At 44.7% G+C, this 27,962-nt stretch overlaps 1 protein-coding gene across 1 annotated transcript in view; it reads left to right on the forward strand.

Annotated features, from left to right (window-relative positions):
* The window catches only part of Mtarc2 (mitochondrial amidoxime reducing component 2), a 34,086-nt gene extending 11,585 nt beyond the window's left edge, over nucleotides 1-22,501 (forward strand). Inside the window, exons 5-8 of the mRNA XM_004670115.2 lie at nucleotides 16,062-16,123; nucleotides 16,220-16,291; nucleotides 19,695-19,842; nucleotides 21,772-22,501. Coding sequence (XP_004670172.2) covers nucleotides 16,062-16,123; nucleotides 16,220-16,291; nucleotides 19,695-19,821 — 261 coding nt within the window. The 3' untranslated portion in view covers nucleotides 19,822-19,842; nucleotides 21,772-22,501. The remainder of the gene's footprint in view (nucleotides 1-16,061; nucleotides 16,124-16,219; nucleotides 16,292-19,694; nucleotides 19,843-21,771) is intronic.
* Nucleotides 22,502-27,962: the final 5,461 nt, after the last annotated feature.

Here is a 27,962-nt window from a genome sequence, read left to right on the forward strand (position 1 = left end):
GTGTGTGTGTGTGCGCGCGCGCGCGCGCACACACCATGTTGAGGGAATGTGTGCCCCCAAGCCCATTTCTTTATTCCTGCTTTGTGATAGAATTATGGATATTGTAAATAAGGTAAGACACTTTTCTTGGAAAGTCCTCTGGCCACGCAGACTGTAAAAAATCCTTACTATGAAATGAAGCCAATATTACGGATATATTCTGCCTTAAATGAGGAGGCCCAGTAGCCAAGGACATAACATATTAACCTATCTACTTGGTACAACCATAAAATGTTAGCCCTTTCAGTTAGAGGGGCTCTGTTAAATATTAATGCAAAGTGATAATGCATGTACATATTTAGTTGACCAAATAATGATAAAAGAAAGCAAGTCTAAGCATGGTGCAAAAATTCAGGCCATTATTTATTGCAAAGACCACTGAGACACTGACTGCATTGGTTGTTAATTGTAAAGATCAGCGAGAGGCCGACTGCATTGTGCAACGACTCCTCTCTGTGTTCCAAAGTCCTGTGTACTTTAACTGCTGCCAGAATACAAAGGTGACTGCCAAAGGCTTGCTGTGCCAGGGTGGTGTGTTTGTGTCCTGCGCACAAAGAGCGAGGAAGTTTAAAACTAATGAAATCGGCCCACACTTCTCATCTCTGCAGTTGACCTATGCAAGGGATTTCCAGAAACTTCTGGAGAGGGAGACTGTGACGCCAGGCATCTGTGGTTCGAGTCCCAGACCCACCATTGACAGGTGGTGTAAACTGGATCTGTCCAGTCCTATCCGGGCAGGTGAAAGTAGCATTTTGGCAAATTCTCATTCTCAGACCTTTGGTCTCCAGTGACCTGGGTTAGGATTTATTAGGGTGTTGGGGTGACATGCGTCTGTCACGGTACAAGAACAGCAACGCCTCCGACCTGGCTTCTGAGTAGCAGAAATAACAAGCACATATCAAAAGGGAAGTGGTGACAAATTTGAGTTGATTATTGGCCTAGATAGCAGGCACTGTGCCAGCACCGCATGAGAGGGCGCATGTGTTAGGCCAGTTAGTCCACCCACTGCCCTTTCCAGAGTAAGTTGCACCCATTATTGTGTTTCTAGACCCTGTAGACATTTTGTTTCTTTGTTTATTTATTTATTATGTTTTTGAAATAGTCTCAGCATGCAGCTACATGAGCCCGGAACGTGCTGTGTAGCCCCGGCTGACCTCAAACTCTCACTCCTTCTGCCCCAGCCTTTGAGTGCTAGGGTGACGTGTGTACACCTCTACCTGGCATGACCAGCGTGGAAGAGAGAGAATAGGATAAAGTAAAAGATACGAGATGAAATTGTCTGTAGAAGGATTGAAAGCTGTTCCTGTCCACGGGGTGTGGTGGTGCACACCTTTAATCCCAGCACTCGGGAGGCAGAGGTAGGAGGATCACCATGAGTTCGAGGCCACCCTGAGACTACATAGTGAATTTCAGGTCAGCCTGGGCTAGAGTGAGACCTTACCTTGAAAAACTAAAAACTAGTGAAAGAAAATAAAACAAAAAAGAGAGAAAGAAAAAGAATTGTTCCTGTCAACATTTCATTTGCTGTGCATGAGGTGTTGAGGTGTTGGCATAAGAGAGCCCAGCGTTTCTACCACACGTCCTTTGTTTTCCATTGTTTAATTTACCAGTGGTCAACTGTGTTCTAAAAATGCCAAATGGAAAATTCTAGAAATTATCATTTGTAGGTTTTAAAAAAGATTTATTAATCTATTTACTTAGGAGAGAGCGAGAGAGGTGAAGACTGGGAATGGATACGCCCGGCTCTGTTGCGCGTGTGTCTAAGTGGAGGCCTTTTCCCGGGAGCTGAGGCTTCAAAGGCTCCAGCCAGGCTTCCCAGGCCGCGGCCCGCAGCCAGTCCTGTGGCCACATCCCCCTGCAGCGGTGTGCAGTCACGGAGAGCCAGTGAATCCGCGCTGCTACGACGTTTCCAAACTAGAATTCTGTCCCATGAGGGCTCATTGGCTCACATCAGCGTGGTGTCATGTGTCACTTCTCCACACAGTGTTGTTTATCCATGAGAAACACTCAGGCCATCTGAAACCGGGGTCGGGTCGTAGAAAGTGTTTTCTTTTGTTCTGTTTCTTTCTTTCTTTTTTGGGGGGGATTGGGGGGAAACAGGGTCTCATACAGCCCAGGCTGGCCTCCGGCTTGCTGTATAGTTGAGGATGACCTTAAGTTTCTGATCCTCCTGCCTCCACCTCTCAAATGCTGGCATTATAGACATGTGTCCCCATGCCCAGTTTATGTGGTGCTGGGAATCAAACTGAAGGCTTCATGCATGCTGGAGTAAGCACTCTACAAACCGAGTTACACCCCCGGTCAACATAGAAAGCTTTTTTTAAATTGTAAGCAGGGAGAGAGAAAGAGAAAGAAAGAACTTGGGCATTCTAAGGTCTCCAACTGCTGCAAAGGAACTCCAGCCATCTTGTGTGTCTGGCTTTATGTGGGTACTGGGGAATCAAAGTTGGGTCATTAGGTTTTGCAGGCAACTGCTTTAATCACTGAGAAATCTCTCCAGCCCTACATAGAAAGCTTTTTAATTGTCTAATTTAAGAAAAAATTTTCAGCTGAAGTTATTATTCTTAACGAATTATAAAAGTAATTTTTGAAGTAACACACTCTGACCTTACTGAAGGAATACTTGCTAGAATACTCTGTCCTGGATTTAACCCCAAATGCTGCACACACCAATACACATGAACACAAAAGTAATACATCCTCTGTATCTTGTGTATATAGCAAAATTTATTTTTTATTTTAATATTTGTATTTATTTGAGAGAGAGAGAGAGAGAGTTTGGGTGCATGAGGACCTTCTGCCACTGCAAATGAACTCCAGACGCATGTGCTACTTTATATATATGGCTTTATGTGGGTACTGGGGAATCAAACCCAGGCCGACGGGCCTTGTAAGCAAACACCATTAACCACTGAGCCATTTCCCTGGCCCATAGATTTCCATTTCCTCTTAGGTAATTAACGGACAGCTTTGTTTCAGAGTCCTCACCGGCATTCCGAGTCTGTCCTTAGACAGCACAATGTGAACGTTTTAAAGGCTTTCCATGTAAGTTGCTCATTGCTGTCCGGAGACCTGGGAGGGGTCTGCCTCCCCCAGCGCTCGGAGCCCACCTCTCTTCTCCCTGCGCCGCGCAGGCCTCGTGGCAAGCGCCCCATCCAGGCTGCCCGCTCTCCACAGAGAGAAAGGTCGTCGCATTTAAGCTGGGAACGCTTTGGGCATCCACCTCAGTCTCTGAAGGAAATTTGGCCAGAAAATAGTTTCCCTTCAGCTGAGGAAACTGCAAGTTCAGACCATCGCCCAGTGTTCTGAGAGAGCGTGTTAGCAGCAGGCATCTCTGCGATAGACAGAATCTGTGATGGCACCAGCGGACTCCGTGTGTCCATCCTGGGGACTCGGTGGCAAGGTGGGGGTGCAGGCTGGGGCCCAAGAGTGAGGAGCACTCAGCCAGGGTATGCAGGACAGGCTGTGAGTTGGATCCAGTTGTAGGGGGAATGATCAGGTTTTAGAATAGGAATAAGGACATTGAAGTGTTCTGCTTCTTAAAGACCCGCTCTCATGTAGCTTCTTAGGCCAGCCTCTGACAGGCTGTAACTCCTGATCCTCCATCCTCCACTCTCATGTGGTAGGATCACAGGCACGGGTCACCAGACCCTGCTAAGGAGTATTCATTTGCTCTGATGTCTTAGAAATACACACACGGGTTTTGGTGTGAGATAGTGTTGCCATATGAAACAATGGGAAAACACCTACATGCATACAGCCTTTGTTGCTGGCACTGAGCTCCTAAACCTTTGGTGTGATAGGGGTGAGATGAACGTCTGGTGTTATCCATGACAAGCCCCTTGCAGTTGTGCCTGAGTTTATAGTAAGGAGACAGCTCTTCAGGAGAATGGGTGTCTGGGCTGCTTCAGGGTGGGGCTCACCTGGGCCCTTCATTTTAGTCCCTGGCCTTGGGGAGAGGAGAGAGGATAGTGGTTAAGTGCATCAGTGGTCAGTAATCTTACCAGCCATGCCATCCATCAGACTGCTGGAGGAGAGGAGTCAGAGAGCTTCTGAGCTGGTCATGCATGAAGGTGCCAAGATGATGGAGCATCAGGGGTGGGCACTGAAGCCCTGTGACCATCTCCACTTGCCCTAAGCATTTCTCCCTGTTTCTCAGTACATTCCCTTAATTTTTTTTTAAATTTATTTACTTGCAAGGAGAGAGACAGAGAGAGAGAAAGGGAGAATATAAATGAATGGACACAACAGGGCCTCTAGCCACTGCAAACGAACTCCAGACACATGTGCCACTTTGTGCATTGGACTTTACGTGGGTACTGGGAAATTGGACACGGGTTGTTAGGCTTTGCAGGCAAATGCATTAACCACAGAGCCATCTCTCCAGTCCAATTACATTCTTTACAATACCTGGGAACAGGAAGTGCTCTCCAGAGCCCTGGGAGTCATTGTAGAGAAATGCCAAACCTGTGGTGAGGACTGTGGGAACCTGTGACACAGACCTGCCTGGTAAGCCCGAGGAGGCTGGACTTGCCATTGCCATTGCTCTGAAGTGAGGCAGCGAGGGGGACGGACCCTCCGGCCTCTGGGTCTGGCCTGACTTCTGGTGGTGTGAGACGAGCTGAGCTGTGGGGCACGCCGTTGGTGTGGAGAACTGCGGAACTGGTGTTGGAAACAGTTCGTGCCTTTGGTGTCAGGAGGCCTCTGTGCACACCTGCCCCCAGCACGTGTGAGGAGGAAGCGGACAGATCAGGAATTCGAGGTCATCCCCGGCCACGTAGAGTTCAAGGTCACCCTTGTCACAAGCAAACCAACAAACAACCCAAAAAGAAGTCATCTCAGAAACTACCTAGACTAAAATGATTTTTAAAATATGTTATTAGGATTACAATTTAAAAAAAAGAAATAGGAAATTAAGATGTCCTACAAAAAGAGGCTGTTGAATAGTTAAGTGTTGGAGTTCTTGCCAGCACGCACAAGGGCCTGGGTTCAATCCTCAGTACGGCAAAACAAACCGAAAGTTATATTACAAACAGTCTAAAAATACTTAAGTTTTAGTAAGAAGGCTTGCAGATAGATTTCTACAAATAACACACACGGGTTTTATTTGTTTGTTTGTGTCATTGTTTCTTTGGGACAGGGTCTTATGTAGCCCAGGCTGGCCTCAAACTGGCTGAAGATGTAACCAGGGATGACTTTGAATGTCTAACCCTCCTCTCCACGTCCCAAGGGCGGGACGAAGGGTGTGTGCCATGGTGCCCGGCTTTGATGCGTCTAGTTAGGCGTATGGATTTGATGTTTGCTCTACACTGTGTTCTAGGTACCTATAATGGGGGGCCCATACTTCTAGTGCAGCTGGAAATTTCTTGTTGCCTAATGATGTTACAGCTCTTGTAATGAGGGATAAGACCTGACTCACATGTTCTTGGTGATGGGGGTGTAAGCAAGCCTCTGTCTTGCCAGTAGAATAGAAGTACAGCAGTGCAATTATGTCTGGCATATACTGCATGGTAATGATAATAAACATCAGAGTTCCTGGCTTACATATTTATAGTATTACGACTTTTATTATTATAAAGTATGTGCCTTTCACTTATAAAAGAAATGGCCTACAGTAAAAAGGTTATCATGCGACTTCAGGTGCAGCCTCGGGCATGCTGTGTCTACTGTGTCTCTGATGGCATCTTTCCTCTCGTGTGTGATTCGGTCCCATGCCATCTTGATCCGCATTGCCCTCCGCCAGGTGTCCAGTGTACGCTGTTGTTGCCTAGGTGTGCAGTACACTGTAGTATCCAGGTCTGTGTAAGGCATTGTGATGTGTGTACAATAAAAGGTGTGACACTTTTCTCAGAATGTGTCTTTGGTATGAAGGAACACAGGGTCTGTGTAATGCACTCTTTTTTTGAATTCAGCAACACTGGTCATTCTTTTTTGTTGTTGTTTTTTCGAGGTAAGGTCTCATTCTAGCGCAGACTGACCTGGAATTCCCTATGTAGTCTCAGGGTGGCCTCAAACTGAAGGCGCTCTTCCTACCTCTGCCTCCCAAGTGCTGGGGTTAAAGGTGTGTGCCACCATGCCCAATCATTATTATTTAAAAACACAGTTCGAAAGACTATACTTTCAGGGACCATTTCTATCGTTCATTACTAGAGAAGTTTCTCTGACTGCATAGAGTACTGGAAACCACACTGAGGGTTAATTTTTCAGAGCTGAGCCTCCTACAAACTTTAGGTCTGGTTTGGTCAGTATGCAGATAGACTTCTCACCAGCAGGGAGCACCCAGGTTCCTTCAGCCGTTTTTGATGTTTGGGAAAGACCCTGGCATTTTTCAGTTATGTCTGTCTACTTGTATTTACTAAAAAATGTAAAGTCATCATTATGAATTTGATTTTTATTTTCAAGTTATTTAAAATTTATTGTTTCCCTCTGGGAACTGATTTAATCATCACATTTAAACTTAAGTTTTATATATATATATATATGTATAATTTTTAGTGCAAATAGTGCTTTGCACCCCAATGTGGACAGTGCTTAGATGAGGATGAGTGATGTTGTATGCAGTGGTTACTATTTTAGGACTCAGAGTTGGTGTTTGGAGCTGCTGTTGGATAATTCTTATGGAGACAAATTAATTATCCTAACCAGAGTCCTGCGGTTCGCCAGTCTATGGGAACAGATGAGCTGGATCTGTACTGTTGAGCCAAATAATAATAATAATAATAATAATAATAATAATAATAATAATAATTCCTTTTCAGCGTGTCCAGCCTCCTGGTGTGGTCATCATACAGAACTTCCACATGTAGGTGGCCTTGACATGCTGAGCTCATGTGCTCTTGGAGGGAGGGAACTGAGTACAGGCTGCCACATAGACTGGGAATTTTGGTTGGCTGTGGGTGGCTCACATTCCTGTGGGCACAGTGCCCTCCTGTGGTGAAAGGAGTCTATTGTTTTTGGTTGCCTAAAGCCTAGGGCCCAAGTCACCCTTCACTTTCCTGGCCATGTATGTTTTACTGGGTCATGCCCCATCGGAGGTCACAGTCCAGCAGGAGGCTCACCCATGCCATGATTATCTTGCAGTTTTCCTGTTTGAACAGTGCCTGTCAGAAGTGTTGGCCAGGTATAGAAGCTCTGTCACAGGTGTGACCTTGACCTTCGCAAAGCTTGCATATTTCATCAGCCTGTTGGTTGGTTGGGACATGGGTTGATTTCCAGCTGCGCTCACTTCCCTGGGGGATGGCTGGGGACCCAGGGCACCCACAGAGACCTCTGTACTATATCGGAGATCATATTGGGTGGGAGGTGTCTGAGTTTTGGACACCCATTTAGTACTGAGGTACCTTTTGTGCATTTGCCAAGCTCCCCCATAGGCCCGAGGAAGGAAATAACTTGCCCAAGGGGGAGATGCAGGTCAGAACCTGGCTTTGAGTGGTCCCTGGTCATCTGCGCCCTCTGCTCACTGCGCTCTTCTTCTCTCAGGCCCGGAAGAGACCTGGTGAGTGGAGACCAACTCCTTCGCTGTAAATCCCCTGGACTCAGGGTCGTCAGAACCCTCACCTGACTTGAGCTCAGGAAATGGTTTTTCAAGGACATTCTTTGCATTCAGTTATAGGTGCTGGTGTTGTTTATGGAGCCTGTGGTGGGCCCATCCCAATGTTGTCTTCCCATCCTTCTGATGACCTGGAAAAGGGTTGCACTGTGAGGCTCCAACTCTGCTTCAGTGGGTCTTGGCGGAGATAAGCATGGACCTTAACCCAGATGGCTTCTTATTAGCAAGAGGGACCCTTAACCTTTACGCAGGTCTACATCCCCCGTTTGTGTAGATATATGATACTGTGTGTGAAGATGTGATAGATGGTGTGTTATAAATGTGTCTGAAACATGCAACTCTGGCAAGTTGACTATTTCAAGTTAAAAAAACACTTGTAAAAGAGAATACGTTAGAGGATCATGATTTTCTCCTTTCCTGAAAATCAGGAGGAGAAATTCCCATGAGAAAGACCCCCTCATGCTCTAAGGAAAGCACCTTTCTGTCTTTTGCTTTAATTTTCAGGCTGCCCTTTAACCTCCTGGTCCTCCTGCCCATGCTCCTGCCTTGCTGCTGTCACCCACCTTACTGACCTTCGTCCAAGTCAACGTACTGGCCTTCAGCCCTAGCTGGGTCTGTGGATTCATTTACAAAAGCCACGTGTCACGTGATATGTACATGAAATGAATGTGTGTCCCCATACCCTGTTGATCTGTTTCATGCCAATTTAGTTGTCAGATTGAGCTGAAAAGCCCCATGAGGATAGATGTGATATTTTGCCTCTTCTGCGATATAACTGACATGACATGACATACGGGAACATGGACGCAGTGTGCTCTTCGTATCACTGGATTGTGTCTACTGATCAAGGCACTGGGCGCTGGGGAGGTGGCTCAGAGGAAAAGCGCTTGCGGCTTGAGCCTGCGTTTGGGTGCCCTGGTACTCACATAAGATGCCAGGTGTGGCAGTGTCGCCTGCCACGCAGCCCTGGGGAGGTGGAGACGGAGCCCCTGGGCTCACCGGACATGCGACCCAGCTGTGTGAGAGCACGCCAGGGTCAGCGACAGACTGTGTCTCAGTGAGGGAGAGTGTGATGAGGACAGTAATCACACTGCTGTCTGGCGTCTCAGGCGTGCACATGCTCACATGGGTCTACACACACGTACATGCACAACAATCTAAAAAACTGAAAACACATATTTGGAAAACTTACACCTGACCATGTAGACTTTCTTCTTGTCATTATTATTTCCTGAATAGTATAACAATTATTTCCATACCACCTAGGCTTTTTTTTCTTATTCAAAACATCTTTAATTTTGATGAACTCTCCTCCCAGTCTCTCTTCTTTCCCACCCTCCCTCCGAAGTGCGCACAGTATTCTGCTCCTCTACTAACATATCTACTGTACCTGTCCCTTTCCTGTGTTTCCAGTAGCAATGCCTTAAATGTGCTTTTTTCTATAATGATATTTACATAATAAATGATTAATAATATTATCCAGATTTTAAAATAATATAAGAATGAGATTGTTTCTATCCGCATTTTCAAATATGAATGATACAGATAGATCTGACCAGGTAATTTTTATTTGTTTATTTTTGTTTGAGGCAGAGTTTACTATGCATACCAGGCAGACCTTGAACTCATGATCTTCCTTTCTTTTCCTTCCGAATAGTAAGATTACAAGTGCACACCACAATACACATTTGTCTCAGGAAGAGTTGTATCATGCGTACACATTATATTTGAGATTTTAGGTGTATCTTCAGAAGAATTTTAGTAGTCATAACACAATGGGGCAAAACAGCCATCATTTTCAATTTGTGACAAGTAAATACAAATGATTGTGTAACTGGTGTTTGAACAGTATTTGCACCAGAAAACATTGTCAAAAGGGGGAGAAATGTGCATCTGCCATCTTCCCCTATGTAAGGATTTCTTTGTTTAAACACATTGAGCTTTATTTTTAATTTTAAATGATAGTTACTTTGGTTGACGTTATATTGGAATTTGGCCTTAAATAGCCTACCAGAGACCTAGTCATGAACCCAAGTGGCCATTCTCAAAACCTACTTCTGTTTCTGGAGACAGTTTACAACACAAAGGACGCTGCCAGGAAACTGTCCCTTGAGTCTCAGTGACACGGTGAAGAACTGGAGCGCATCGTCTGAAGAGCTCTTTCTTGCAGAAGTACCTCAAGGAGCCGTTATTTAGACACAAGAGAAGCCAAGCATCACAATGTAACAACTGCTGGTAGTTTGGAAGAAAGAAAATAAGTATAGGCTGCCCCCCTTTACAATAATCCCATTGATGGTCCTCTCTGGAATGAAAATTTCATTTTGGGGTACTGCTGAATAGAATCCCATTCTGTATATCGACATTTTCATTATCCATTCATCCATCAATGGGCAACTAGAATTATTCCGGTTCTTAGGTATTGTAAATAAAGCCCCAAGGAACATGGACATACGAGTATCTCTGTAGTGGATTGTAGCATCCTTAGGGCCTATGCCCAGGCTAAGTATAGCTACGCCTGCGTACTGCTCTCCATCATGACTGTATCCATCATGACTGTATGTCCGTCTGTGCTCTCACCAACAGTGGCTAAAGATTCTTTCCCTGCATCCTTGCCGTGTTTGGGGTTATTTTATAACTTCTTTTTATTGACATCTTTCATAATTACAGACAACAGACCAAGATAATCCCCTCCCTTCTCTTGCTTTCCTCTTCATAAATCGCCCATGATACCCCCCTTCAATCAGTCTCTCCTTTGTCCTGATGTCATCATCTTCCCTCCTATTATGAGGCTCTTGTGCAGGTGGTACCAGGCATTTCAAGGTCATGGGTATCCAGACCATTTTGCATCTGGATGATTGCATTGTAAGCAGTCCTACCCTTCCTTTGGCTCTTACATTCTTTCCGCCACCTCTTCCACAATGGACCCTGAGCCTTGGAAGGTGTGATAGAGATTTCAGTGCTGAGCACTCAGCACCATAATGATTTTGTGTCATCTCAGAGATACTATCATCTGAAAAGAGAAGCTTCTCTAACCAGAAATGAGAATAGCATTAATGTATGGGTATGAACGTTAAGAAAATTGCCTGCAGGGCACTTTGGTGAGCATAATCTATGCATTTTGCCAGACACCAGCAGGTGTTATATCCCTAGGACTCATGACCTGCCTCACCATAGGCTTTTGATTAGGTTTTCAGTACCAGGCATGTATTCCCTCCTGTGGAGTGGGTCTCCAGTACAATTAGTGAGCACTTGGTTTTCCCCACAGCAGGCATGCCACTATTGCATCTTGGCTCATTTGGCCTGATTGACCAAGCTTGAGGCTTGCGCTGCCCACTGATGACATCTCTTTCCCATAGGACTGTATGCTGTGCAGCTTTTTCCAGCTTTCTGTCAGCTGGTCTACAGGAAAGAGGTTTTTAGCTTAGCTCCAGCTTGATTTCTCAGTGACCTTGCAGCCCAAGCATGTGGAGTCTTCAGCAACAGGGTCTTGCCATCTATTCCTGGTGGGAAACCAAGAGCCTTGGCAATGGCCTGTCATGTTTTGGGGTCTACTGTGGACCTCCCTGGCTAACAACTCACTGGAAAGTATCCCATCCTTGCCACTGAAAATTTCCAATTAACGATCTATGGTTTCTGGGTGCACCATTCCAAAACGTAGGTTTCCATATGACTTTTTCATACTCTCTTAGATTTTGATTATTCCTCCCCTACCCTTCCTTTATTCAGTTTCTTCCCCTGACCTCACTTAGGCCTTTCCACCCCCAGTAAACAGTTCATCTGAGATATATATATATATATATACACACACACACACACACACACACACACACACACACACACATATACATACATACATACATACATATATATATATATATTTTTTTTTTTTACCACCTCTTGAATCCTCCCCTCTTCTCCCTTCCTTATAGCCCTTTTCTAGCTTATTGGCCTCTACTACTGAGTTTTTAATTTTTTTTTGTTTATTTTATTTATTTGAGAGTGACAGAGAGAGAAAGAGGCAGATAGAGAGAGAATGGGCATGCAAGGGCCTCCAGCTACTGCAAACGAACTCCAGATGCAGGTGCTCCCTTGTGCATCTGGCTAATGTCGGTCCTGGGGAATGGAGCCTCGAACTGGGATCCTTAGGCTTCACAGGCAAGCACTTGACTGCTATGCCATCTCTCCAGCCCTGCTCCTGGGTTTTATTCTAACTCACATACAAATCTAATCATTTGTAGCTAGGATCCACATTTGAGAGAGAACATGTGGCATTTGGCTTTTGAGGCCTGGTTTACCTCACTAAGTATAATCCTTTCCAGATTACCCACTTCCCTGAAAATTTCATAATTTTGTTTTTCTTTACCGCTGACTAGAACTCCATTGTGTAAATGTGCCACACCTTCACTATACATTCATCAGTCGAGGGACATCTAGGCTGGTTCCATTTCCTAGCTATTTTGAATAGAAAGCAGTAAACATGGATGTGCAAGAAGTATCTCAGTAGTGAGATGAGTCCTTAGGATGTATGTCTAGGAGTGCTCTAGCTGGAGCATATGGTAAATATTTGATCTCTTCCTTTCCAATTTGTATCCATTTCAAGTGTGTCTCTTGCCTTATTGCTATAGCTGACTTCTAATACTTTATTAAGTAAAAGTGGGGACAGTGGACACCCTGGTTTTTGTTCCTGATTTTAGTGAAAAAGCTTCAAGTTATTCCCCATTAGTATTATGTTGGCTGTAGGTTTATCATAAATAGCCTTTATTATGTTGAGGTATGTTCCTTCTATTCCCAATTTCTTTAGGACTTTTACCATGAAGGGATGTTAGATTTTGTCAAATGCCTTTCCTGTATCTATTGAGATTATCATGTAATTTTTATCCTTCAGGCCATTTACATGGTGTATTATGTTTATCAATTGGCATACATTGAGCCATCCCTGAATCTCTGAGATAAAGCCTGCTTGGTTGGAATGAGTGATCTTTTTGATATATTCTTTTTTTCTGTTTCCAAGTATTTTTTGTTAAGAATTCTTACATCTCTGTTCATGAGGGAGATTGGTCTGCAATTTTCTTTTTTTGTTCTGTCTTTGTCTGGTTTTTATATCAGGGTAATGCTGTCTTTGTAAGGAGTTTTGTAGTATTCCTTTCTTTTCTATTTTATGGAACAGTTTGAGAAGCATTAATGTTACTTCTGTGAAGGCCTGGTAAAATTCACCTAGGAATCCATCTGAGTCTGGAATTTTTTAGTTGGAGATTTTTTTTATAGTTATTTTGATCTCCTTGCTTGTTATAGGTCTGTTTAAATAGTTTTTCTCATCTTGATTTAATTTTGGTAGGTCATATAAATCAAGGAAATCATCTATTTCTTTCAAAGTTTCAAACAGTAGAGTATGTATTCTCATAGTGTGTCCTTGTGATTTTCTGAATTCTTTGATGAATTTTGTTTGGTGTTATATTGGTGCCTTTTTCAGCTCTAATTTTCTTGATTTGTGTTTCTTCTCTCTTTTGGTCAGATTTGCTAAGGGTTTATCAATCTTATTTATCCTTTCAAACAACTAACTCTGTTTCATTGATACTTTGTGTTCTTTTTTTCTTTTTGGTTTCTATTTCATTAATTTCTGCCCTAATCTTTATTATTTCTTCCCGTTCTACTGATTTTTTGGTTTGCCTTGTTCTTTTCCCAAAGCCTTAAGGTGAAGCATTAATTGTTTATTTGCAACCTTTCTAATTTCTTAATATAGCACTTAAAGGTATAAATTTCCCTCTTAGGACTGACCTCGTTGTGTCCCAAAGGTTTTGGTATATTGTGTTATCATTATCATTTGATTCTATGAATTTTTTTTTGTTTTCCTTCTTGGTATCTTCATTGATCCACTAATCATTTAGTAGTGTACTGTTTAGGTTCCATGGTTTTGTGTACATTTATGTTTTATTCAGTATTTTAAATGAGCTTGAGAGGATTTAAACTAAGGATATGGGAATATGTGCATAGATTATGAGAAAATAGTATGTCATTTTTAAATTAATTATGACAGGTTGGGTAGATAGCTCACTGCAAAGCCCGAGGACCCAGGTTCAATTCCCCAGTACTCATGTAAAACTAGATGTACAAAGTGGTGCATGAGTTGTTTGCAGTGGTTAGAGGCCCTGGCATGCCCATTCTTTGTCTCTTTCTTTCTTTCTCTCAAATGAGTAAATAAATGAAAAGTAAAAATATTATATTAGTTATGAACAAATTGCATGTTGTTGCCATTGCCCCCATGGTATCCTCTTCACATTCCCTCTTCCCCATTCCACTGGGGGCCCTTCTCATAGGGCTGCTGGTATTCACGTGGTTATGAAAGCATGAATCATTGTTCTTTGGGGCAGGGTCAGTGCCTCAGGATACTCCTTCCCACCTTGGGTTCCTTATAGTCTTTTTACTCCCTCTTCCGCAATGTTCCCTGAGCCTTGGCAGGTGTGTTATAAGTCTACTTTAGTGTTGAGCTCTCTGCAGCCTCTGGATTAATACTTTGATGAGGTTTGAGTGTCCTCAGTGTCTCTTGCCTTCTCCCTGGAGCTGGTTGTCAGGCTAGCAGTGAGAGCAGTGCTCGTGTTTAAATTGCCTCTGTGATATCTCCTGGGTCCTGGCAGATGTGCAGGACGTGGCTTGTCTCATACCGGGCAGTCAGCTATCTTTCCTTGATGTATTGATGAATTTTGGTTCTCCCCTGTTTTTCCTGCTGTGTGTTAAAACAAAACAGATTCTCAGACTAAGAGTGAGAAGAGCATGAATTAAAGGGTATAAGCATAGTTAATTATGAGACATTTGGACGGATATAGCCATTCTTCTTGGCCAAAGACTCATTGTTTACTTAGTTACTTACTTATTTACTTTTGGTTTTTTTAAGGTAGGGTCTCACTCTAGCCCAGGCTGACCTGGAATCACTACGTAGTCTCAGGGTGGCCTCGAACTCACAGCAATCCTCCTACCTCTGTCTCCCTAGTGCTGGGATTAAAGGCATGTGCCATCACACCCGGCTCCAAAGACTCATTTTATATAAGGGACTTGAGTATTTGCAGGTTTTAGTATCTGAAAGGAGTCTTGGAACAGATCTCTTTTGGACACCAAGGGAATGCTAAATATATGCAAGTGTGTGAATATCCATGTAAATCATATGATGTGCATATAAACACAATCAGTATATTTCATATATGTATGCATGTGTGTGTGTTCTTATGTGTGATTGTGTATGTGTTTATCTGTTTCTGGGTGTATGTCATGTTTGCGCATGTGTGTATGAAAGCACACACATGTATCTGTGTGTATATATGTATATATGCATTTGTGTACCCATGTTCTTGTGCTTTTGGGTTTGTGTGTATGTGCAGTATATGTAAATGGATTAAAAGAGGGGTGCTTGACAGTCCTGCCTTTATAGTCTGTCAGGTTTGCATTGCTGGTAGAAATCGCCCAACCAAGAGCAGCTTGTGGGAAAAAAAAAAAGAAAAGAGGTTTATTTTGGCTTACAGGCTCAAGGAGGAAGCTCCATGATGGCAGGGAAAACGATGGTATGAGCAGAGGTATGAGAGAGAGACATCACTCCCTGGCCAACATCAGGTGGACAACAGGAATAGGAGAGTGTGCCAAACACTGGTAATGGGGAGCTGGCTGTATTATCCATAAGCCCGCCCTCAACAATCCACTGCCTCCAGGAGGCATTAATTCCCAAATCTCCATCAGCTGGGAACCTAGCATTCAGAGCACCTAAGTTTATGGGGGACACCTGAACCAAACCACCTCATAGTCAGAAAGATTTTCAGTCTTGGCTTCCCTACTTCCTCCTGGGGTGACCTAAGAGATACTTTTCAGTTCTCTAGACCTCTGTTTGTTGGGGTAAAATGAGGATCACAGTTGTAACTCCCTTCAAGTTGTGAAGATTAGTTGAAACCCAGTGTCCAGGGGTTGGAGGGCGAGGAAGGCGTGTGGAGTGTCCGTCCATTGTCACACTGCCTACTGTGGTGGTGGCAGTGTTGAACGTGAGAACCATGGTCAGCCACTCTTGGTTGGTGTCTCACTCATCAGTGACCTGCACGCTGGAACTGGTTTGTGCTGTGGCTTAGCCATAGGAGACAGTGGGCTGGCCTCAGCCTGTACCTGTGTTATGGTGTTAATTAATCTTCTAGCCAGTAATGAGGACCATCGTAGCCTGCACACTATCAAAGGTTGGGCCTTGCTGTCCTGAGAGAATGAGGGGTTTAACATTGTCAATCAAGAGATGGATGCCTGGGACTGGGGTGTCGCTTAATGGTAGAGCCCTTGCATAGCATGTACAAGGCCCAGAGGTAAGGGGGCATGTGACCCAGGCCCAGCTCTCTACTGCCGGTTTCTGTGCGCTCTTTGGGGTAGTTCTCGGTGTCTTCTTCTGCTGGCTCATAGATAGTGCCAGCCGAGGAAGGAACTGACTCTAACAGACACTCCCCTCCTCCCCTAGGACAGCTGGGATGAACTCCTCATCGGGGATGTGGAAATGAAAAAGGTGTTGTATTGCCCCAGGTAAGGCCTGCACTAGGACTCGACCTGGGAGAGCGGTGGGGAAAGTCACATAGGCTCTTCTCAGTCATTATCTCATTCTTGGTTACTGCCCGACAGGTGCATTTTGACCACGGTGGACCCTGACACTGGAATTATAGACAGGAAAGAGCCACTGGAGACCCTGAAGAGGTAGGACACCAACATGTCCAGTGTTTATTTGTGAAGAGGGCAAGAGAGAGGAGGCAGGCGGGAGAGAACGGGCGGGCCAGGGTCGCCTCTTGCTGCGCATGAACTTTAGATGCACCTGCTGTTTTGTGCATCTTGGCTTCATGTAGGTACTGGGGTATCGAACCTGGGCCGGCAGGCTTTGCAATCAAGTGCCTTTAACCACTGAGCCATCTTGCCAGCCCTCCAGAGCAGCAATGTCAGCTGCATCCCTCTGGCTTTCCATGAGTGAGGTGCTATGGCTACTGGAAGGGGCGTTCATGCTGCCTGAACCATCCAGAGCTCTGTGTTCTGCTTGCTTTGAGTCTGTCACTGGTTGCAAATAAGTATTTATTTCTTCTTCCTTTGTTTTTTTAAAAAATTTCTGGATGATTATTTTAGTGCTTCTGATATTTTCTATTCTTTTTTTTAATTGACAACTTCCATAATTATAAACAATATCCCATGGTAATTCCCTCCCTCTCCCCACTTTCCCCTTTGAAACTCCACTCTCCATCATATCTCCTCCTGCTCTCAATCAGTCTTTCTTTTATTTTGATGTCACCATCCTTTCCTCCTATTATGAAGGTCTTGTGTAAGTAGTGACAGGCACTGCGAGGTCATGGATATCCAGGCCATTTTTGTGTCTGGAGGAGCACATTATAAGGCGTCCTACCCTTCCTTTGGCTTTTACATTCTTTCCGCCACTTCTTCCACAATGGACCCTGCACCCTGGAAGGTGTGATAGAGATGTTTCAGTGCTGAACACTAATCTGTCACTTCTTCTCAGCACTGTGGTGCCTTCTGAGTCATTCCAAGGTCACTGCCATCTGAAAAAAGAAGCTTCTCTATCCAAAAGTGAGAGTAGCATTAATATATGGGTATGAACATTAAGAGAAGTGCTTACTAGGTGGTTTGGTGAGCACAGTATTCTTATTTTTGAAAAATGTTTTATTAATTTATTTATCTGAGAGAGAATGAGGCAGAGAGAGTATTTTTCTTTTTTTTTTTTTTTTTTTGAGATAAACATAGTCTAGGCTGGCCTTGAACTCAGTGTATAGCTATGACCTTGAACTTCTGGTCCTCCTGCCGATACCTCCCAAGTACTAGAAGATAGATGTGCACCACCACTCCTGATTTATGTGGTGCTGAGGACTGAGCCTAGGGCCTCATGCATGCTAGGCAAGCACGCTACCAATTGAAGTACATCCCTAGAGACAGAAAGAGGCAGGCGCAAGAGTATGAGCTCACCAGAGCCGCCTCCTCCTAGTACAAACAAACTCCAGATGCATGCACCATTTTCCACATCTGGCTTTATGTAGGTACTGGGGAATTGAACCCAGGCCCGTGAGGCTTTTTAACTGCTAAGCCATCTATCTCTCCGGCCCCTGTGATCTGTTTCTTTTCCCCCTTTACTTAAATTTTTATTTTATTTATTTGAGAGGAAGAAGAAAGAGAGCGAGTGCAAGAGTGACTTAGGCTTTGCAGGCAAACGCCTTAACCTCTCAGCCATCTCTCAGCCCCTGCTTTATTTATTTATTTATTTATTTATTTTGAGGTAGGCTCTCACTCTAGCCTAGGCTTACGTTATTCACTCTGTAGTCCCAGGCTGGCCTTGAACTCACAGAATTCCTCCTGCTTACCTCCAGACTGTTGGGATTAAAGACATGTGCCACTATACTTGGCTTCCTATTTTTTGTTGTTGTTGTTGTTTTTTTGTTTTTCGAGGTAGGATTTCACTCTGGCCCAGGCTGACCTGGAGTTAACTATGTAGTCTCAGGCTGGCCTCGAACTCATGGCAATCCTCCTACCTCTGCTTCCTGAGTGCTGGGATTAAAGACATGCGCCACCACACCTGGCCCCTGTGATAAGTTTTTAAAAAAATATTTAAAAAGTTTTTATTTATTTATGTGTGAGAGAGAGACAGAGAAAGAGACAGATAGAGGGAGAGATGGGTGCACTGAGACTTCAGCCACTGAAAATGAATTACAGATGCGTGTGCTACCTTGTGCATGTGGCTTATGTGGATCCTGGGGAATGGAACCTGGGTCCTTTGGCTTTGCAGGCAAGTGCCTTAATTGCTAAGCCATCTTTCCAGCCCCTGTGATAAGGTTTTAATTGTACAACATTCCATTCTGAAATTTTAACCTCTCTCATATCAATTTCTAGTAATATGTAAGTGTATATTTCCAAGTGGAGGCTTTAAATACTAATTTAATTTTTTGTTTTAAACTTCAAATTTCTTTATTAGAATCAACATCAAAGAATATGAAAATGAGCCTATCAGGGAACTTCTTCTTGATAGAGTGTTTTTTTTAATTAAAGAATTTTGGCTGACTTAACTTCTTACTAGAGAATGTGTTTTTAGACCTCAGTTAAGAAGGCTATGATAGAGCACTTTCTTTATTTTTTCTCTTTCTTTTTTTGTCTTTTCCCTTTCCTTCCTTTACGTACTTTCTTCTTCTTTTTTTAAATACATTTTTACTTTATGTATTTGAGAGAGAGAGAGATAGAGGCAGAAAGAGAGACAGAATAGGCACATCAGGGCCTTCAGCCACTGCAAATGAACTCCAGACACATGTGCCACCTTGTGCATCTATCTGGCATATGTGGGTCCTGGGAAATCAAACCTTGGTCCTTTGGCTTTGTGCAGCTGCCTTAACCATTAAGCCATCTCTCCAGCACCCCCTTCTGTCCTTTCTGAGTATGCAGAGCAGGCCCTGGTTCCATCACTAACACTGCAAAAAGCAAAGTAGGAAAAGAATGACAGCATTTTTAGGGAGGCTGTTTCTGTCCCCTTTGCCCTGTCTCCTTGCTTCCAGTGGGTTGAAGGTATTTCATGCAGCTCTCAGGTCACAATTCTCTTCTGTCTTTGCCTTAACATGCAGTGGAATTAAATGTTCTTCTCTTCATATAGAAACGGGGTAGAAAGGACATCCTTAGTGATCCAGACCCCCGCCGGCAGGGCTGAATCTTTACTCTCTCGGGAGCTCCAGCTCTGAGCTGGTGAAGCTGGGAGGTTGAACGTGCAGGCCTGGGTGCGCTCCACAGAGGGCCTGGCGAGGAAAGGGTGGCTCTGCTCTGTGATTTCGTGAGCATTTCTTTCCATGAGTTGTGAAGCTGGTACTTAACATAAACAAAGTATTTCTACTATATTGCGTGTAAGTGCTTCAGACTTTCACCGCAAAATTGTTTTGACTCTCAAGTTACTTCTAGAAAACCTGCGATTCTTTGGAGTTTGACGAGTTGTGGACAGCCTTCTCTGTCCACATTCAGAACGGGGCTCACATGACACCCGAGTGGCCTGGAGGGTCCCCTTAAGTTCTGAGGCAGCCCTAGGGTTGTCATTTCCTTCTCATGCCTCATGATGGATATTGACCTCTTTCAGCTACCGCCTATGTGATCCTTCTGAGCGACATATATACAAGGCGTCCCCGCTTTTTGGGGTCTATTATTCAGTGGAAAAAACTGGAACCCTGAGAGTTGGCGACCCTGTATATCGGATGGTGGAGTGATGGATGCACCATGGTGACACGGTAAAAGCCCAGCTTTAGTTCAGAATTCAGGGCCACAAGGCCACTGCTACAGTTTCTTGTCTTCAAATGTGTTTTTTACATGTAACTGTTTTAATTCTTGGGAGAATGAATAGTTTTGGAGAGAGAAAATGCCGTTTTTCTACTCCCCTCAGTAATGTGTATAGTTTGACCAGCTTTCCCCATCCCTGGACGCTATTCAGTGATAGGGTGCTGATGGAGGAGACACGGTGTGTCACACACTGTCCCCGAGTCATTGAAAGAATAAGGAAATGAAGGCCAGCAGCTCTATAGAAGTGTGTGTGTGTGTGTGTGTGTGTGTGTGTGTGAGAGAGAGAAAGGTTTACACGTCAGGAAAGAGAAAGGGAAAGTGTAAATTCCTCAAAATCACCTTGCTGAAAGATGCTAAACAGCATCACCAGCTGAGGATTAAAGTATTCAAACACACGAACCTGTGCAGGGCTTGTTACATTCAAACCCCATTCTGCCTCTTGCCCCATAGGCCCCAAAGGGCTTCTAATGATCCACAATGCATTCAGTCCAGCTGGAAAGTCCCCACAGTGTTGACCAGCCCTGCTACTAGTCAGAAGTCGAAATCAAAAGTCTCATCTGAAATTCAAGACAGTCTCGTAACTGTGTGCTCTATAAGTTCAAAACCAGCCATGTACAAGCCTGGTGTCCCTAGTCCAGGCTGATGTGGCGCTCACTCTGTAGCGCAGGCTGGCTTCAAACTCATGGTAGTCTTCCTGCCTTTCTGTCTCAGGGGCTGGGATTACAGGTGTGACCCACCTCGCCTGGCCCTTCGATGTCATTTTGATGGTTTTATAATATTACATTGCAGGGCTGTGTAATACTCTGTGAACACAGGGTACAGTGTGTGGCACTTGTATAGTATTCTACTTTGTTATAAGTAACATCATGGTGACTTTACAGGTAAAGCACTTCAAAAGTAGAGGAATTCTTCTCTAAGTTATAGTTCTAAAAGTAGAATTAGTGACCCATGGGCCATCTGCATATTTTTAAATATATTCTATTTATTCATTTGTCAGGAGACAGAGAGAGAGACAGAAAGTGAGAGAGAGAGAGAGAGAGGATGAATAAGAATGGGTGCTTCAGGGCCTCCAGATGCATGTGCCACCTTGTGCATCTGGCTTTACATGGGTCCTGGGGAATTGAACCTGGGATGTCAGGCTGTCAGGCAAACACCATAACCGCTGAGCCATCTCTCCAGCGCACTTTTAGCACCTTGAACAATTGCATTCAGAGGATTATTTTTTCACTTGCACTCTCCAGCTGTCATGTATGTGAGTTGTTTCTTGTTGCTCTAACAAAATACCTGAGGCTGGATACTTCATAATGAAAATGGGGTTGCTTAGCTCATGATTCAAGAGGCTGAAAGTCCCAGGGTTGGGTGGCTCCCTCAGATTGGCCTCTGGTGAGGGCTCGCTTGGCTGTAACACAACATGATAGATTACCTCATGGTGCAGAAAGATCACAGTGAGACTGGAAGACAGGAGGGGAAGGGCCAAGTTTGAGGGCTTCTGAAGGAAGTAACTGAGGTTCCACAAGATCTACCTTGTTTCCTTCCCAAAGGCGTGCCCCCAAGGATCTGTCTAGCATGCACCTCTCAATGTTCCACCCTGTCTCCCGTCACCACAGGGGGCACCAAGCCTCCAACACAGGACCCCTTTGGGAACATGGTCAAATCATATCCAAACCAGAGCGTCATGTGAGAAAGACGCTCATGCTCTGGACCTGGACAGGGCTCATTTTCATGAGCTGCTCTTTTCCACGGTGGTAATTCCAGCAGAGAATAGTTTATATTGCCTTTGTACCTCAACAAGTGACTGGTTATGGGAGTCTGAATTGTTGCTGACCCATGGTCTAAATAACCAATTAGTCAGAGATTCTTGTCATGTGTTGGGCTTTCAGCATCCAAGGCACGTTGACTGGCAGAGCTTCGGTGACTCCCGACTCCCTGTGTCGACCGTGTTTCCTTTAGAAATGGATCTCAACTTGTGATTTTCAGAGTTGTGTGTGCTCTGAGTTCATGCCGGAGAATATCACAGCTGCCTTGGGAATCTGAGGGTAATGAAGGCTTTTCAAATGAACAAAATTATCTGCAAAATTACTCTAAATGTTACCACAGCTGCCACATTTTTCTAATCACTGACTTTAATGTTGATGAATAAAAAAAGTTTCAAGAAGGAATTGAAATGCTGCCATTAAAAAAAGAAAAAAGCTTGTACACTTTACTACCTGTTGTAGTTTAAGGTAAAATGGGCAAATAGTACAATGTCTTAATATGCCTCTACATGTTAACATACTCAAAAATGCCTGTAGTTGGTCCTGACCTGGCTGAAAGGCTTCCTGTTGGGTTTTCATTCATGCATTTTTTTTCTTCATGTAACATTATGGAACCAGGATTATACTTATATGTGGAAATAGACTGTTTTCTATTAGATTTTGATTCTGTTAGACCATATTACATTTTATCTGTAACTGCCAATATATCATTTTTATTTCTAAACAAGAAATGAATTTTTAAAAAACAGGAATGTGAGGAAGAATCATAAAGGTCTTTTTAAGATTCATATATATTTTTATAGCCCAGAGAAATGGACTAGTTTGATACAAGTAAATAAAAATCACTAATCTGAAACCGAGTCATTCCACTCTCAGTTCTGTGGTTTCGTCATCATTAATAAATGGGAATCTCAGTTGTACCTCATCTTTGGTATTTGAAGCTGTGTGTGGGCTTCTTGAAGTTTGTGTTAGGATGCCAGTCACATCTGTTTTTGGATATCCTTTCTGACGACTTCCAGCAACAAGTCTGATCCACAAACATTACCTCCTGTCCCTGGTGGGCACAGGACATCATGAACTGCACACACACATCACGCCTCTAAGGCATTATAGCCAATGACTAAAGGTGACGATTTCTGTCTTTTCCTTTGCTGGGTTTGAAACTGAATTGAAGTGATCTGGATTAAATTTGGAAATAATCAAGTTAAAAAAGTCATGCTACCAACAGTGATTAAAGCAGAAAAGCCATTTTTTTCCCTTATGTTTCTGAAGAGAAATTAGGGAAGGGGGTAAACAAATTCTTACCAGCCTGTCTACCTTCAATCTAGTGCACTCTCACGCTCTCCCTCCACCCCAACCCCCAGAGAACACAGACCTCTGCCCATTATGCAACAGCATCCACTGTGAGTATATTTGTATTCATTACTTTGGTCATTGTGACCAAAATACCTGAGAAAACATCTTAAAGGAGGAAGGATATATTTGGCTCACAGTTTCAGAGTACATCATTGTTGCAGTCAGGTTTGCATTGCTGGTAGAATTCACCCAACCAAGAGCAGCTTATAGGGAAAAAAAAGAAGTTTATTTTGGCTTACAGACTTGAGGGGAAAGCTCCATGATGGCAGGGAAAACGATGGCATGAGCAGAGGGTGGACATCGACCCTGGCCAACATCAGGTGGACAACAGGTACAGGAGAGTGTGTCAAACACTGGCTTGGGGAAACTGGCTGTAACACCATAAGCCCGCCCCAACAATACACTGCCTCCAGGAGGCATTAATTCCCAAATCTCCATCAGCTGGGAACCTAGCATCTAGAACACCTAAGTTTATGAGACACCTGAATCAAGCTATCACATTCTGCTCCTGGCCCCAATAAATTGATAACCACACACGATGGAAAATGCATTCAGTCCAACTTTAAAAGTCCCCAGAGTTTGTTTTTTTATCAATCCCAATGTTGTTCAAACATCCCCATAGTCCAAGAGCTTTTAACTGAGCCATTATACCAAAAAAATCCCCCCAAACCCACAATGGCACGGAATAAACATTACACTGCAAAAGATGGTATTGGGCATAGCAAAAAAAAAAAAAAAAAAAATCAACCAATACAAGATTTAAAACAACCAGGGCAAACATCAAACTCTGTAGCTTCAAGTCCAACAACTCTAGCCTCTAGCTAGTGACACGTCTCCAAGTCCGATGATTCTAACCAGCAACAAGTCTCTGGAGTTCCAATTCCGCCCCTCCAGCTAGACTACTCACAGTCCTGGAAAATTTCATCAGGGCTGCCAGTTTTCCTTAGCAGCCATTTCATGGTCCCGGCATATCCACTGGGTCTCCACTGCAATCCATAGTTCATCTTCATGGCCCCATGGGGTCTCCATGTAGTATCCAGTAAACCTGCTTCACACTGCCCATGGCTGTTTCCAAAACATAAGACCGTGTTGCAAACTCAATGATCTTCTCTTTCCTGTATTTCTTATATTCCATAATACCAGATACGGTGCCAATTTGTTAACCTAGGAGAGAATAAACAGACTTTGAAGAACAGGAAACTCCTTGTGCAAGTCAGCTAGCCCAATCTCAAAGGTTGTAATCTCTCGATTGCAGCTGAACAGGCAGAATTTGCAGCCTAAACATTTTTTTTTTTCTGTGCCATATCCCTCTGCTCACACCAATTCATTTCTACTCAAAGCAACCCTGCACAAGTTCTCAGGACATGGGCATAACAGCAAGCTTCTCACACAAACTTCCTCTAGCCCAGTCCAAGCAAAGCTCTTTCTCACCCTTATAAGCCAAACCTCACAGTCCACAGTTCTTCCTGCATTCATGTCTTTCAACTCTGACCAAAATAGTCCATCAAGCTGTATCTACAGCACTGCAAGGCATCTCTTAGGCCAAGATTTCAAATCCTTCCACTTTCCTCTTGAAAGTCAGCTTCAAAAGGCCAAAGCCACACAGTCAGGTGTCTAGCAGCAATTCCACTCCTCGGTACCACTTTACTGTTGCAGTCCGGTTTACATTGCTGGTAGAAATCACCCAACCAAGAGCAGCTTGTGGGAAAAAGAGGTTTATTTTGGCTTACAGGCTTGAGGGGAAAAGTTCCATGATGGCAGGGGAAAACGATGGCATGAGCAGAGAGTGAACGTCACCTCCTTGCCAACATCAGGTGGACAATAGCAGGCTGAAGAGATGGTTTAGCGGTTAAGTGCTTGCCTGTGAAGCCTAAGGACCCCAGTTCAAGGCTTGATTCCCCAGGACCCACGTTAGCCAGATGTACAAGGGGGTGCACGTGTCTGGAGTTCGTTTGCAGTGGCTGGAGGCCTTGGCGTGCCCATTCTCTCTCTCTCTCTCTTGCCTCTCTCTCTGTTGCTGTCAAATAAATAAATAAAAATAACAAAAATTTGGGCTGGAGAGATGGCTTAGCGGTTAAGCGCTTGCCTGTGAAGCCTAAGGACCCCGGTTCGAGGCTCGGTTCCCCAGGTCCCACGTTAGCCAGATGCACAAGGGGGCACACGCGTCTGGAGTTCATTTGCAGTGGCTGGAAGCCCTGGCGTGCCCATTCTCTCTCTCTCTCCCTCTATCTGTCTCTCTCCCTGTGTCTGTTGCTCTCAAATAAATAAATAAATAAATAAAATGAACAAAAAATATTTAAAGAAAAGCACTAGCAAAAAAAAAAAAAAAAGAGCCGGGTGTGGTGGCGCACGCCTTTAATCCCAGCACTCGGGAGGCAGAGGTAGGAGGATCGCCGTGAGTTCGAGGCCACCCTGAGACTACATAGTGAATTCCAGGTCAGCTTGGGCCAGAGTGAGACCCTACCTCGAAAAACCAAAAAAAAAAAAAAAGAAAAAAAAAAGAAAGAAAGAAAACGAAATTTTTTTTAAAAAAAGGTGGACAATAGCAACAAGAGCATTCAGAACACCTAAGGGGCACATGTGAATCAAACCACCACACTCATGATGGCTGGAGCATGTGACAGAGGACACTCTTTACCTCAGGGGGCAGAGGAAACATGGATTGTAAGGGGCCAGGAGCAACATAGCCTCAAGCTGCCTTTCTCCAGCTAGTCCCACCTCCTAAAGTTTCTACAGCCTCCTGAAATAGTGCCACCAGCTAGGGGCCAGGCATAGCTGGAGGGGACAGTTCATATGAAGACCATATTAAGCAGTCGACACTTTCAGGGAGGTAAAGGAAGGTCCACCCAGCAGATCAAGACACTGGTCTCTGTGTTTGGAGCACCACTTCTGGATTGCACAGGAGTGGGGAGCGGCTGAAGGTGACCAGGGTGGTTAGAGAAAAAGGACAGAATGTGTTCATGACAAACACGTATGATGAGGAATGTTTGAGAAGGACAGATCTCGATGGAGGATTTCCTTTGCTGGTGCAAAAGACACAGCTGTCACCTCAAAGGGGACAGGGGAGAGTTTATTCTGGAGCCAAGTACGAGTGACCATGGCCCTAGAACACAGATTTAGGCTGCCCCCAATCCCATGGTCCAACGTGTTAACAATTTCATGAGGTTCTACACTTACAGAACAAAAAAAAAGTCCTAAATCAAGGCATCTTTCAAATACCTTGGCTGACCATCAGGTAGGTGGGTTATAGCCAAGTGTGTGGAGGGGAATCCCTACCACGGCCCAGATGCCGTCTGATGACATTCTAACCCTTGGGTTGGTGGAAGCTGGGATCTGTTCTTGCATTCCCAGAAGGATTACACCTGATCAACTGGCAGTCACCAGGATGTTAGTTCAGACACAGAGGTGGGCAGTAAATGGCTATTGGGAGGGCTAAAGGTACCCCAAGGTAACCTGGCTCCGATCCTGCAACATTCCATCTGTCTGTGATCCCAGGAGCTTCATAAGCCCATTCAGCCTTGCTGGAAGTGGGTGCAGCACAAAGAGCTGTGTTTGGGGAACTTTAGTTCACCCCTATAGAAGGCCAGCACTGATGGGCCCAGTGACGGTTGATCTCCTGTCAGCTTTATTGTATCGGGAATCAAAGAAGAGACTAGTGTCCAGACTGACTCCGAGTGCTCAGGAGGAATTGGCCGAGGAGGACCTTGCCCGGAGCAGGCAGCCTTACCAAATGTCAGGAGGTCTGAGGGCAAAGCAGGGCTGTTGGGTGCCCGTGTCTGCCCCTTGCTGCTGCATCGGCACTGACTGGAAACCAGCTGCCTCAGGCGAAGGGCAGCAGCTCTGCAAGCATCCTCACTGCCCTCCAGGCCTTCGGTGCCTGGCGGGACAGCTGGCATGCAGCCTCGGGGATTGCAGACAGCCAGTGTTGGAGCACCCAGCCTGTACTGTGCACAACAATCTAGTAAGTCCGCCTTGCTGTATGTTCTGTTGCTTCTGTTCTGGGGCCTCTGACTAATTCTGGCCCTAAAACGAAACGGCGGCTGGGGAAGTAGTGTCTGCTGGTCTTTGGGGACTGGCCCCTCTCTGGCTCGAAATATCTGCCATCTGTGTGGATGGTTCTGGCTGAGGGATTCATGGCCAAGCTGGGCCAGGCAGCTCCCCCTCACCTTGATTAGGCTTCAACCTTGGCCCTGCACCCCATTCCCTCGGTGTCCCCCAGTCCCCAGCATGCTGTGGTCAGCGTGGCCAATGTCCTATTAAGTGAGATTAGAAAGAATATCCTGTCCTTGGTGTCCAGCTGTCACGAGCATTTTGGCAAGTGGTTTTAGCAAAGAAGCCATCATCCCGATGTGCCATCTTAGAAAAGCCTATCCGTTTACCCTCCAGCCCCTTGGATACAAATCCCCAGCCAGGGTTCTTTATTTTAAGCGTTTGGTTCACTTTCTCTAATGTAATACCCTGTTGCGATAATCTTCATAAAGTCTTGACATCTTAACAAGGGTCAGAATGTTTTCACAGCCTGACACATCAGGCTATTTGCTGGAGTTGGCTTTAACTCTTCCTCTGACTGAGTCCACACCCACCTGGCCAGGACACTTTACGACTTGTCTACAAGCCCCTGGGGTGGGGGGGGGCTTGTCCCTGACCTAACCATGGGAACCTGGAATCCACTGAGTCCACACCTGCCTGGCCAGGCCACTTTACGACTTGTCTAGAAGCCCCTGGGGTTGGGGGGCTTGTCCCTGACCTAACCATGGGAACCTGGAATCCACATCCTAACCGAGGCATCCTGCCTAAGGAGCCCACCTGCCAGAGCCCAGTAGAGCTCGACCCTGGTTCTCCTTCCCACTCACGGCATCCTCAGAGCATGGCTTTACTCCAGGTCTCTGCTCCTGGCTCCCTCGGCCCAGAGCAGTCTGCCTGTATCATGTACGACGATCTAATCAATCCCCTTTCATATA

This window comes from Jaculus jaculus, chromosome 1, assembly GCF_020740685.1.
Source record: "Jaculus jaculus isolate mJacJac1 chromosome 1, mJacJac1.mat.Y.cur, whole genome shotgun sequence".
Lineage (NCBI taxonomy): Eukaryota > Metazoa > Chordata > Mammalia > Rodentia > Dipodidae > Jaculus > Jaculus jaculus.